The 14863-nt window shown below is 38.4% G+C and overlaps 1 protein-coding gene across 8 annotated transcripts in view; it reads left to right on the forward strand.

Annotated features, from left to right (window-relative positions):
* The window catches only part of FBXL2 (F-box and leucine rich repeat protein 2), a 155067-nt gene that overhangs the window by 126230 nt on the left and 13974 nt on the right, over nucleotides 1–14863 (forward strand). For 5 of the 8 annotated variants that reach the window (XM_059162209.1, XM_059162208.1, XM_059162212.1 and 2 more), the window contains one exon: nucleotides 466–522. In XM_059162209.1, coding sequence (XP_059018192.1) covers nucleotides 466–522 — 57 coding nt within the window. The other 3 variants (XM_059162210.1, XM_059162213.1, XM_059162214.1) reach the window with 3 other exon arrangements.

Here is a 14863-nt window from a genome sequence, read left to right on the forward strand (position 1 = left end):
AGCATGTCAGGAATTGGGACCCCCATAAGGGCTAGGGTAGTGGGATGCATGAACTTTGGGCTCTTCTCAGCCATCAGAGCTATAGCTGAGAAGTTCAGGGTAGCTCCAGTTTTTGCCAAATATTAAAAAACAAAACAAAAAACCTTCCACAGAACTGAAGGGAGAAATAAGTTTGCATGTCCAGTGTTGAGGTGACTATAGAGGAGAATCCTGGGGACCCCCTTTACCTACTCCTTCTTTGTCCCCTGTCCCTGGGCCCCCTTGGGGCACCAGAGGAGAGACCAAGAACGGCTTTGTGTCTACAAGATTTGAGGTTGTTGGGAAGAGAAGGGCTCCCAGTCTGAATGTGTTTGAGATGAGTTTTTAATTGTTTTACACCTTTTGATTCTTATGTTCAGGAGAAACCAAACTTAGGTATTAAGTTCTGGTGTGGAAGCCACATTGACACAGCTTGTTTCCCTCCAGATCACCGACAGCACACTCATCCAGCTCTCTGTCCACTGTCCTAAACTGCAAGCCCTGGTGAGTCTGAGCTTTTCCTGACATTCTTCACCGCTTAGGGATGAAAGAACTCTCCCTCCACAGCAAGAATCTGTGTGGTTTTCCTTTTTGTAAAGGTATCATCATTCCTGGTTTCAAAGATCTATTAGTTGGGCTAAGTTGGGAGGCAGGTTATCTAAATGTTACTGGTTTCATCTTAGGATATGAACCTATAATAGAGACCCATGTCCTTACTACTATGTTCATGTCCACTGTGTCAGCTGTGTCAGAGAGAGTGAAACTTAGCATGTTACAATGATAAAATCTAAACAAGGATCCTTTTCGGTATGCCAGTTTTAAACTTGTAGGATGTATCTTCAGCAGGTTCTGCTGATTCTGAAGCTTGCTTTGTTTCCTGGTTTCCTTTTCAATACCAGAGCCAATTTTGGTGAGCTTTTAAAAATCTTATTATGCAAAAAAAAAAAACTTATTATGCAACTCATTTGTCCTGGAAGCTATCCAAGAAGAATTTTAGCAGTTTATGATATTAAAGAATAAGGAATATAGCCCAAAAGGAAATCCCCATGACTGTCTTCATTGCTAGAGAGTTTTATCTTTCATCATGATTTATCAAAACTCAGTAATATTGTGTAAGGAGCCTAGGCCATCAGGTGTCTAGTCAGTCACTGTCCTTTCAGAATGACAAGTATACAGGTTATCTAACTGGTAGAAAGCTACTCTTGATGATATGAGACAATTTTGTTATCAAACCACTACTCAACTGGGACACAAGAGGAAAAATAGGGACTCAAGACTTGGTAACATTTAGATGAATATTTCATCCATTTTAAAATGAAACATTGAACACCTTGGAAAATAACAATGTGAAGTAGAATGTATGTTCATTTTTCAGTGTCACCCCCACAGTCTGACCAGCATCTCCTGTCTTTCCCAGTTACTCCATCTGTCACTGAATTGCAACCAAGACTGAACCTAAATGGGTCCCTTTGAACTCACCATCTTTTCATTGTCAATCTCCATTTGATGTCTCTTCCCCTTTCCCACTCAGCCTAAATTGTGTGGTCAATTATTAACTCATTTCCTTGATCCTCAAGATTTTCCTTCTTCAATTAGCTCAGCTGCCATTCTGTTTAACTGTCAGCTGCTGAGCCATTCTTGAAGTAGGAACAAGAGTGCAGTAGAGAAGGGCTCAATGGCATTTTTTAATGGAGGAAACAGCACATATTCTTAGATTGACAGAAGCCATGGCTGGGTTTCAGAGTGAGGGAGGAGAGCAGATGAGGCTGAATGGGAAGCAGGACCAAAGCCTCATAGCCCCTGCTAAGGAGAATAGACCTGCTCCTCTCAACTGTCTCTGTGAGCCTTACCAAGGTGACATGAAAAGCTGAGATGGGGGCATACAGTCTGAAGGGCCAGTGTTCTGTGGCACACCTGAAAGAGCAGCCTGGCCCATATTTTGTTCCCAAATTGGAGACCCTGCTTTATTCATTTCTTCTAATTTTCTCAGCTTAGAATGTTGAGATTCACTAGATTCTTTTGACTACTTCTAGAATTTTATAAGCAGAACAATTCCATGCTCACATGGGGACCTACAAATCCTGTACCAGCTGCTGAGACTAAACCCCATATCCAGTTTACAGTAGCCTCCCATAGCTAAGACTTTTAAGTTTATCCTCACTTACATCTTGTCCTCTGATTTGGGTGCATACAAATTTATGACTGTTATATCTTCCTGAAGAATTGACATTTTTCTCATTATTAAACGTTCTTCTTTATCACTGATAAAACTCTTTGTCTTGAAGTCTACTTTATCTGGTGTTAATATTAGTCTTTTTATGCTTATTTTTGCATACATATCATTTTTCTTCAACTTATTTATGTTTTTATATATAAAGGCTATCTTTTATGCAGTCTGATAAACTCTCTTTTAATCAAAATGTTTAGTCATTTGTATTTAATGTAATATTGATACAATTGGGTGTTTTCTCCTTTTTGTTTTCCGTTCTCTGCTCCTTCTTTCCCACCTTCTTTTTGAGTTAACTAAATATTCATTTTAACTGCATTTTAATTTGTCTGTTGGTGTTTTTAGTCATATCTCTATGCCTTGATTTTTTTAGTGCTTGCACTAATAGCCAAGGAAGCTTTCTTCAGTGGGAATTTAGGGGTAGTCTAGGATTGGAATTTAGACTGTCAATACCCAAAAGACAGAGATGGGATCTTCCCTCTTTACCAGTAGCACCTTGCAGAAGGCTTAGCCAGAGAAGCCACTTCCAGTCCTCTTTGGGGATAAAGTGGGGTGTAAACAAGCCAGCCCAAATCTGAAAAAGTCAGACACAGAAATTGTTGTGTGAGTAATGAGGGTGATCCCTACAACTGTGGTGCTTCAGATCCCAAGGATTGCAGCCCTTTTCAGGAGACTGCCAGCAGTTCCCTGGCCATACTAGAACCCCACCATGAGAAGCTGCTGTTTTGGAAGAAGTTTCCTGCACTCAGGAATCCTAAACCTCCCCAAGTTTGCTCTACCCATAGTATCAAGCAACCTTGTCATGGCAGCATGACCAGCTTCTTCAGTTTCACACCACCAAACTCAGGGAGGAAAGGAGGATGGAAAGAATTCTTGATGTTGAAACAGATCTCAGGGGAAGATTCTGGGCCCTGGAGAAGAGGAGAATGTCTGGATTACTCAGGGCATGGCCTATCCTAATTTTAACAGATAAGTGGCTTGAATTTTTTTCTTTTTAACATTTCAATTTGAATTCCATTAAGTCCCTGGCTTTTGGAGGGGAGCACTGCCCAGAATATGGGACACACACCCTCATACAAACACACTTCTGAATCCTAGGAGACCCCTAACAGCCTAGTAGAAATGGAAGAAGGGGGTAAGGAAAAACAAGTCTGAGTGCTATCATGTCAGCCTCCTATCTCTGCTATAAGTGAACTTCCTTAGCTTTAAAAATAGCAATAATAAGTCCTTCCTTATCAATAATCACTCTAAATGTAAATGGATTAAATTCCCCCAATCAAAAGACATAGAAGGGCCAAATGGATAAAAAACCATGACCCAGCTATATGGCTAGACCTAAAACAATTTAACTTTTAGAGCTGGAAAGAAACAAACCAAGCCCGGAGTTAGCAGAAAGAAGAAAATAACAAAAATTAAAGCAGATATAAATTTAAAAATAGAAAATAGAAAAAAATGAAATAGTTTTTTTAACAAATAAAATTGACAAACCCTTAGAATAACTATGGAAAAAAGGAAAAGACAAGTAAATTCAGAAACAAAAGAAGAGACATTACAATTATGACATCAGTAAAATGAATCAAATATGAACAGTTATATGCCAACAAACAATAATCTAGAACAAATGAATGAATTCCTAGAAACATATAACCTAGTAAAAGTAAATCATGGAAAAATGGGAATCCTAATCAGACACATAACCAGTATGGGGGTTAAAAAAGTCATCAAGAACCCCCTAATGAAGACAAGTCTGGGACCAGATAGCTTCTCTGGTGAATTCTACCAAACATTTAAAGAGGAATTAGTACCAGCCCTTCTCAGATTTTTACCAAAAAATTGAAACAGTAAGAACACTTCCAAACTCATTTTATAGGCCAGCATTATTTTGGTACCAAAACCAGACAAAGACACCACTAGGAAAGAAAATGATTGGTCAGTACCCCTCATGAATATAGATGGGTACATGCTCAGTAATTTACCAGCAAACTGAATCCAACAGCACATCAATGGAATAAAAGGTAAAATCACAAGATCATCTCAGCAGATGCATATAAAGCATTTGATGAGGGGTGTCTGGGTAGCTCAGTTGATAAGCGTCTGCCTTTGGTTCAGGTCATGATCCCAGGGTCCTGGGATCGAGCCCCACATTGGGTTCCCTACTCAGCAGGAAGTCTGCTTCTCCCTCTCCCACTGCCCCTGCTTGTGTCCCACCTCTCTCTCTCTCTGTCAAATAAATAAAAATCTTTATTTAAAAAAATTTGATGAAATTCTACACCTTTGCATTATAAAAACTCTCAACAAACTAGGAAAAGAAGATCAAGAATGAGACAAGGGTGCCCACTTGCACCATTTGTATTTAACATAGTACTAGAAGTCCTAGTCAGACAGATTAGATAATAAAAAGAGATAAAAGACATCCACATTGGAAAGAGAGAAGTAAATTTATCCTTGTTTGCAAACAACTTGGTTGTTAAGAGTAGAAAATCCCAAAGAGTCCATTTTGAAAACTTAAAGAACTAGTAAATAAATTCATTGAAGTTGCAGGATACAAAATTAACATACAAGATTTGGTTGCATTTTTATACAATAATAATGGACTATTCAAAAAGGGGATTAGGAAAAATTCAGTTTACTAACATCAAAAAGAATAAAATACAGTCATCTGGGTGGCTCAGTTAGTGTCTGCCTTCCACTCAGGTCATGACCCCATGGTCCTAGGATTAAGCCCCAGGGTAGGCTCTCTGCTCAGTGGGGAGCCTGCTTCTCCTTCTCTCTCTACCTGCCATTCACCCTGCTTGTGCTTGCACACACTCTCTCTCTGTCAAATAAATAAAAAAATCTTTTTAAAAAAGTAAATACTTAAGAATAAACTTAACTGGGCCACCTGGGTGGCTCAGTGGGTTAAAGCCTCTGCCTTCGGCTCAGGTCATGATCCCAGGGTCCTGGAATCGAGCCCCACATTGGGCTCTCTACTCAGTGGGGAGCCTGCTTCCTCCTCTCTCTCTCTCTGCTTGCCTCTCTGCCTACTTGTGATCTGTCAAATAAACAAATAAAAATCTTAAAAAAAAAAAGAATAAACTTAACTAAGGAGATGAAGGACTTGTATACTGAAAACCACAAAACACTGATGAAAGAAGTGAAATAAGTGGAAGGACATCCCATGTTCCTGGATTAGAGGTGTTAATATTATTAAAATGCCCATACTGGGGCGCCTGAGTGGCTCAGTGGGTTAAAGCCTCTATCTTCGGCTCAAGTCGTGATCCCAAGGTCCTGGGATCAAGCCCCACATTGGGCTGTCTGCTCAGCAGAGAGCCTGCTTCCTCCTCTCTCTCTGTCTGCTTCTCTGCCCACTTGTGAACTCTGTCTGTCAAATAAATAAATAAAATCTTTTTTTAAAAATGCCCATACTACCCAAAGCAATCTACAGATTTATTGCAGTACCTATCAAAATTTCAAAAATATTTTTTACAGAAATAGAGTGATGCTACAATTCATATGGAGCCACAGAAGATTCTGAATAGCTAGTCCTGAGAAGGAACAAAGCTGGAGGCATCACACTTCCTAATTTCAAGTTATATTTTGAAGGTGTTGTAATCACAACGATATGGTACTGGTACAAACACCACATGTAGACCAGTGGAGCAGAATAGAGAGCCCAGAAATTAATCCATGTGTATATGGTCAGTAGGTTTTCAAGAATTTAAATCAACACCTTGAAGGGAGATTAGCACTCTCATTTTCACTGTAGCACTATTCATAACAGCTAAGATATGGAAACAACCTAAATGTTCATCCTCAGATGAACTGATACATAAAATGTATTCCGTACATGGAATACCATTCAACCTCAAAGAGAAGGAAATTCTGCAATATATGACAACATGGATGAACCAAGACATTATGCTAGGTGAAATAAGCCAGGCACAGAAAGACAAGTACTGCATGATTCCATTTATAGGAAGTATCTAAAATAGTCAAATTTATAAAATCAAAGTCTGGATAGGTGGTTACTGGGGAGTGTGGGGAGTTATCAACTGGCGTAAAGCTTTTGTTGAGTAAGATGAATAAGATCTAAAGAACTTCTGTAAAATATTGTACCTATAGTCAAAAATAACATACACTTAAAATGTATTGGAAGGATAGAGCACATGTACTTTTAGCACAGTAAAATCTAAAAAAAAAAAAAATTACTGTATAACAGTTATATGAGGGTATTACAGTAGTCAAATTCATAGAAACAAAATGGTGGTTGCAAGGGGCCAGAGGCAGGGACATGGGGAGTGCTTTTTAATGGGTATAGAGTTTCAATTTTGCAAAATGAAAAAGTTCGGAAGATCCATTGCACAATAATGTAAGATACATTAACACTATTGAACTGTATACTTTAAAATGGTAAAGATGATAAATTTTAAGTTATGTGGTTTTTCCCACAATTAGAAGTTTTAAAGAAAAAATAGAAATGAAAAAAAAAAAAAAAGATCCCAAGACATTAGGAAGAAAGAAAAATGGAAAGAACAGGAAAAATGTATAAATAAACATTTTTCCTCTGAGTTTTCTAAGTTTTATTTGATGAAGCAAAAATTATGACATTGGTATGGTTCTCAGGGTATATAGAGGAAGTAATTAAGACAGCATATTGTAGGGGTACCTGGCTGACTCAGTGGTGCGTGCAACTCTTGATCTTAGGGTTGTGAGTGCAAGCCCCACATTGGGCATAGAGTTCACTTAAAATATATATATATATATATATATATATATATATATATATATATATGTGTGTGTATATATATATACAGATATGTATATATATATATATAATGAGGATGGGTGAAAGGACTTTTTAAATGGAGGTAAATCAGGGCAAACAGAAACTAAAAGAATTTGCCATCACCAAACCAGCCCTATAAGAAATATTGAAAGGAGTTCTCTAAGCAAAGAGAGAGACTAAAGGTAACATAGACTAGAAAGGAACAGGAACAATATACAGTAGCAGTAACCTTCTAGGCAATACATTGGGACTAAATTCATATCTTTAAATAGTTACCTTGAATGTAAATGGGATAAACGCCCCAATCAAAAGACACAGGGCATCAGATTGGATAAAAAAACAAGACTCATTGATATACTGTCTGTAAGAGACTCATTATAGACCCAAAGACACCTCCAGATTTAAAGTGAGGGGGTGGTAAATGATTTACCTTGCTAATGAACATAAAAAGAAAATGGGGTGGCAATCCTTATATCAGGCAAATTAGATTTTAAGCCAAAGACTATAATAAGAGGTAAGGAAGGACACTATACCAATACTTAAAGGGTCTATCCAACAAGAAAATCTAACAGTTGTAAATATTTATATGCCCCTAACAGAGGAGCAGCCAATTAATAACAATCAAAGAACCATATCAACAATAAGACAATAATACTGGGGACGTTAACAACCCCTTCACTGAAATGGAGAGATCATCTAAGCGGAAGATCAGCAAGGAAAAAAGGGCTTTAAATGACACAGTGGACCAGATGGAGATCACAGATATATTCAGAAGTTTCCATCCCAAAGCAATAGAATACACATTCTTCTCTAGTGCTCATGGAATATTCTCCAGAATATGGAACATTCTCCAGAATAGAACACATTGTGGGTCACAAATCAAGTCTCAACCAGTACCAAAAGATCAGGATCATTCCCTGCATATTTTCAGAACACAATGCTCTGAAGCTAGAACTCAATCACAAGAGGCAAGTTGGAAAGAACTCAAATATGTGGAGGCTAAAGAATGAAGGGGTCAACGGGCAATTAAAGAAGAATTTTTAAAATTCATGGAAAAAAATGAAAATGAAAACACAACAGTTCAAAATCTATGGGATGCAGCAAAGGTGGTCCATAGAGGAAGGTAGACAGCAATACAAACTTTTCTTAAGAAACAAGAAAGGTCTCAAATACACAACTGAACCTCACACCTAAAGGAGCTGGAGAAAGAACAGCAAATAAAGCTAAACCCAGCAGAAGAAGAGAAATAATACAAATTAGAGCAGAAATCAATGAAATAGGAACCAAAAGAATAATAGAACAAATCAATGAAATAGAAGCTGGTTCTTTGAAAAAATTAACGAGATTGATAAGCTCCTGCCCAAACTTGTCAAAAAGAAAAGAGAAAGGACCCCAACGAATAAAATCATGAATGAAAGAGGAGAGATCACAACCAACACCAAAGAAATACAATTATAAGAACATATTATGAGCAACTATATGCCAACAAATTAAACAATCTGGAAGAAATGGATGCATTCCTAGAGACCTAGAAACTACCAAAACTGAACCAGGAAGAAATAAAAAACCTGAACAGACCCATAACCAGTAAGGAGATTGAAGCAGTCATCAAAAATCTCCTAACAAACAAGAGCCCAGGGCCAGGCAGCTTCCCAGGGGAATTCTTCCAGACATTTAAGGAAAAATTAATACCTTTCTCCTGAAACTGTTGCAAAAAGTAGAAATGGAAGGGAAACTTCCAAACTTATTTTGTGAGGCCAGCATTATCTTGATCCCAAAACCAGACAACAACCCCATCAAAAAGGAGAATTATAGACCAATATCCCTGATGAACACAGATGCAAAAATGCTCACCAAAATACTAGCTAAAGGATCCAAGAGTACATTAAAAAGGATTATTCACCACAACCAAGTAGGACTTATTCCTGGGCTACAAGATTGGTTCTTTATCTGCAAATCAGTATGGTATACCACATTAATAAAAGAAAGAACAAGAACCATATGATACTCTCAATAGATGCAGAAAAAGCATTTGACAAAGTACCGTTTCCGTTCTTGATTAAAACTCTTCACATTGTAGGGAAAGAGGGCACATACCTCAATATCAAAAAAGTCATCTATGAAAAACCCACAACAAATATCATTCTGAATGGGGAAAAACTGAGAGCTTTTCCCCTAAGGTGAGGAACACGGCAGGGCTGTCCACTATCACCACTGCTAGTACTATTCAACATAGTACTGGAAGTCCTAGCCTCAGTAATCAGACAACAAAAAGTAATGAAAGGCATCGGAATTGGCAAAGAAAAAGTTTAACTTGCACTGTTTGCAGATGATATGATACTATATGTGGAAAACCCAAAAGACTCTACCCCAAAACTGCTAGAACTCATACAGGAATTCAGTAACGTGGCAGGATATAAATCAGTTGCATTTCTATACACCGACAGCAAGACAGAAGAAAGAGAAATTAAGGAGTCAATCTCATTTACAGTTGCACCCAAAACCATAAGATACCTAGGAAAAATCTAACCAAAGAGGCAAAGAATCGGTACTCAGAAATCTATAGAATACTCATGAATGAAATTGATGAAGACACAAAGAAATGGAAAAACATTCCATGCTCATGGATTGGAAGAACAAATATTGTGAAAATGTATATGCTACCTAAAGCAATCTACACATTTAATGCACTCCCTGTCAAAAATACCATCAACTTTTTTCACAGAAGTGGAACAAATAATCCTAAAATTTGTATGGAACCAGAAAAGACCCCAAGTAGCCAGAGGAATGTTAAAAAAGAAAACCAAAGCTGGTGTCATCACAATTCCGGACTTAAAGCTGTACTACAAAGCTGTAATCATCAAGACAGTATGGCACTGGCACAAAAACAGACACACAGATCAGTGGAACAGAGAGCCCAGAAATGGACCCTCAACTCTATGGTCAACTAGTCTTCAACAAAGCAGGAGAGAATGTCCAGTGGAAAAAAGTCTCTTCCACAAATGATGTTGGGAAAATCAGACAGCCACATGCAAAAGAATGAAACTGGACCATTTCCTTATACCACACAAAAGAGTAAACTCAAAATGGATGAAAGACCTAAGTGTGAGACAGGAATCCATCAAAATCCTTGAGGAAAACACAGGCGGCAACCTTTTCAGCCTCAGCCACAGCAATTTCTTCTTGGATATATCACCAAAGGCAAAGTAAACAAGTGTAAAAATGAACTATTGAGACTTCATCAAGATCAAAACCTTTTGCACAGCAAAGGAAACAGTCAACAAAACCAAAAGACACTGATAGAATGAGAGAAGATATTTGCAAATAACCTATCAGATAAAGGGCTAGTATCCAAAATATATAAAGAACTTATCAAGCTCAACACCCAAAGAACAAATAATACAATCAAGAAATGGGCAAAAGACATGAGCAGACATTTCTGCAAAGAAGACATCCAGATGGCCAATAGACACATGAAAAAGTGCTCCACATCAGTTGGCATCAGGGAAAGACAAATCAAAACCTCAATGAGATACCACCTCACACCAGTTAGAATGGCTAAAATTAACAAGTCAGGAATTGACAGATATTGGCGAGGATGAAGAGAAAGGGGACCCCTCCTACATTGTTGGTGGGAATGCAAGCTAGTGTAGCCACTCTGGAAAACAGGAGATTCCTCAAAAAATTGAAAATAGAGATACCCTATGACCCAGCAATTGTGCTACTGGGTATTTGCCCCAAAGATACAAATGTAGTGATCTGAGGGGACATGTGCACCCAGATGTTTATAGCAGCAATGTCCACAATAGCCAAACTATGGAAAGAACCTAGATGTCCATCAATTGGTGAATGGAGGGACGCCTGGGTGGCTCAGTTGGTTAAGCAGCTGCCTTCGGCTCAGGTCATGATCCCGGCGTCCTGGGATCGAGTCCCACATCGGGCTCCTTGCTCCGCAGGGAGCCTGCTTCTCCCTCTGACTCTGCCTTCCACTCTGTCTGCCTGTGCTTGCTCTCGCTCGCTCTCTCTCTGACAAATAAATAAATAAAATCTTTTAAAAAAAAAAAAAAAAAAATTGGTGAATGGATAAAGATGTGGTATATGTATACACACACACACACACACACACACACACACACGGTGGAATATTATGTAGCCATCAAAAAAGTGAAATCTTGCCATTTGCAACAACATAGTTGGGAGTAGAAGCTATTATGCTAAGCAAAATAAGTCAATCAGAGAAAGATAGTTATCATATGGTCTCACTGATATGAGGAATTTGAGAAACAACAGAGGATCATATGGGAAGGGAGGGGGAAATGAAAAAAGACAAAACCAGAGAGGAAGACAAACCATAAGAGACTCTTAATCTCAGGAAAGAAACTAAGGGTTGATAGAGTGGAAGGGGGTGGGAGGAATGGGGTGGCTGTGTGATGGACATTGGGGAGGGTATTGCCATGGTGAGCGCTGTGAATTGTGTAAGACTGATGAATCACAGACCTGTACCCCTGAAACAAATAATACATTATATGTTAATTTAAAAATGAAAATTTTTAAAAAGGGAGATCAAGTTTTCATATTTAACTCAACCTATAAAATATTGATGCCAGTACGTGGTGATAAGTTATGGTTACATAATATAATACCTAGAGCAACCACTAAGAAGTCTACAAAAGAAAGACACTCAAATACAATAGATAAATAAAAATGGAAAAATAGGTAAATCAAAATGGAAATCTACAAAAAATGTTTCAGAGACTCATGGGCAGGCAGAGAAATGAAGATCTGAAAGAATAGGGAGTAGAGGGTCAGACTTAAGCCCAAGCATATCATTAAATATAAATGATTTTTTTTTTTTTTACAGATTTTATTTATTTATTTGAGAGTGATATAGAGCACAATTAGGCAGAGCAGCAGGCAGACGGACCGGGAGAAGCAGACTCTCCACTGAGCAGAGAGCTAGGTGTGGCACTTGATCCCAGGACTCCAGGATCATGACCTGAGCCGAAGGCAGACACTTAATGGACTGAGCCACCCAGGTGCCCCAATATAAATGGTCTTAATTAACATACCAATTAAAAGGCAGATACTGTCCGAATGGATAAAATAACATGATCCAAGTATAAGCTGTAAGAAATTTACTTCGAATGTGATACTATAGGTTGGCTAAAGTAAAAGAAAAAGATATAAAAAAGAAACTTTTTTTTTTTTTTAAGATTTTATCTATTTGAGAGAGTGTATGCAAGAGAGCACAAGCAGTGGGGAGAGACAAAGGGAGAGGGAGAAGCAGACACCCCACTGGGCAGGGAGTCTGTGGGGCTTGATTTCAGAACCCCAGCATCATGACCCAGGCCAAAGGCAAACTCTTAACTGACTGAGCCACTGGTGCTCCCAAAAGAAACTTTATAAACAAAAGAAAGCAGGAATGGTTATATTATTACTAGATTCAGGAAACTTCAGAGCAAGGAGAATTACCAGGGAGAGAGAAGGTTATGACATAGAGATAAAAGAGTCAATCCACCAAAATGATGGGGTTCCAGGGTGGCTCAGTCATTTAAGCATCTGCCTTTGGCTCAGGTCATGATCTCAGGGTCCTGGGATCGAGCCCTGAGTCAGGCTCCCTGCTCACCCTGGAGTCTACTTCTCCCTCTTCCTTTATCCCTAACCCCCACCATGCTCTCTCTTTCTCTCCTTCTCAAACAGATAAAATCTTAAAAAAAAAAAAAAAAAGATAATGCCATTTTTAATGTATATACATCAAACAACAGAGTTGCAAATTATGTGAAGCAAAAACTGATAGAAACAGAAGATCACAATTATAGTTGGACACATCAGTATTCTTCTCTCAACAGGTGATAGAACAACCAGACAGAAACTCAGCAACTATAGAGAACTTAATACCGTTAAGGGAATGCAAACTGTCACAGCCACTCTGGAAAACAGCACCCTAAGCACAATTTTTTAAAAGTTCAACTAAATGAAAATTAAAATAGAACATATCAAAATATGTTGGATGCATTAAAGCAGTGCTAAAAGGGAGATGTATGGCATTAAATGATTACACTGAAAATAAAGAAAGTGTTGGGGTGTCTTTTTGCTCAGTTGGTAAAGCACATGACTCTTGATTTCAGGGTTGTGAGTTCAAATTTATACTAGCACCCACACTGGGTGTAGAGATTACTTGAGATAAATAAGTAAACTTGAAGACAAATAAGGAAAGTCTTGATAATCTTAAACTCCCACCCAGATGAAACCAGAAAAAGAAGAACAAAATAAATCCAAAATAAAGAAAAGAAAGAATGTGCTAAAAATAATAATAGAAATCAATGAAAGTAAAAAATGAAGAACAATAGAAAAAACCAGCAAAACAAAAGCTTGTTCTTTGAAACAGACCTCTAGCAAGACTGATGAAGAAATGATACATTACCAGTAATGAGAATGAAACAGGGGTGCTATGGTCTGAATGTTTGTGTCCCCCCAAAATTCATATGTTGAATCCTACCCCCCAACAGGATGGTCTTAGGATCTTGGGGAGGCGACCAGGTTCAGAACTTCCTCATGAATGGGTTAAATGCTCTTATAAAAGAGGCTCCAGATGGATCCTTCCCTGCATCCACCCCTGGAGGAGTGTACAGCGAGAAGGCATTGGCTGCAAACCAGGAAGGGGGCCGTCTCCAGCCATCACATCACATCTGCCTGCACCATGATCTGGGACTTCCAGCCTCCAAACCGTGAGAGAGAAATTTCTGTGGTTTATAAGCCAGCCTCTCTGTAGCATTTTGTTACAGCAGCAGGAACAGACTGAGACCTGTACCATCACAAGCCGTGAAGACATTAAAGGATGATAAGGGAATACTAGGAACACCTCCACGTAAATCCATTTGACCACTTCCAGCACATTTAAAAGCACAGACCAGCACAGCTCATTCATTATAAAACATCATTTGAATAGCTTGTTAGTACTAAAGTAATTGATTTATAATTTTTAAACTGCCAAAACAGAAATCTCCAGATGGTTTCACTGAAGAGTTCTATCAAACATTGAAGCCAACTACACAATTTCTTCCAGAAAATAGGTGACAGAGTACTTCACAACTCATATGAGGCCAATAATAACCTGATATAAAACCTAGGTAATAATAGTACCAAGAGACAAAACTACAGACAGTATCCCTCATAAATATAGAAGCAAATGCCCTTAAAATATTAGCAAATAGAATTCAGCAATATATAAAAATAATTATACACCCTGACCAAGCAGGGTTTATTCCAGGGACACAAGTCTAGTTTAATATTTGAAAATGAATCAGTGCAATCCACCATGTTAACAGGCTACAGAAGAAAAATTAATGATCATATCAATTAAAGCAAAAAAAAATTGATAAAATTCAAAAGAAAAAGTTCAAGGTATTTTTTTAAGTGCCAAGAATACAAGAGAAAAATCCCCTATCTCATTTAAAACCCCCAGTTACCCTATTTCCCCACCTGCCCCCTCAGGGATAATCTCTGTGACCAATGTCTGTTCCTTTTAGAGAAATTCTATGTGAGATTGAGAGATTTTCTCCCCCCCACCCGCCCTTCTCCCAGCAAAAGACAACTGCTGTTTTGCCTTTAAAGGCAGTTGTACTCCCTGCTGGGCATATTTGCCACCTCCCCCACCACCACTTCTGCCTTCTCTGGAATGCTAGTATAAGCACTTCCAGAATGTGGCTCTCCTAATTAGTCTGTAGATAGACAATGCCTAACAGTGGCAAACTTGTTTTTCTGAAGTATCCTTTCCTCCTAACACACCTGCCATAAACAGATGAGGAAATAAAAACAGCCTTAAATCCATAGGATACCAGGGGTAGGCAAAA

This window comes from Mustela lutreola, chromosome 2, assembly GCF_030435805.1.
Source record: "Mustela lutreola isolate mMusLut2 chromosome 2, mMusLut2.pri, whole genome shotgun sequence".
NCBI classification, from domain to species: Eukaryota; Metazoa; Chordata; class Mammalia; order Carnivora; family Mustelidae; genus Mustela; species Mustela lutreola.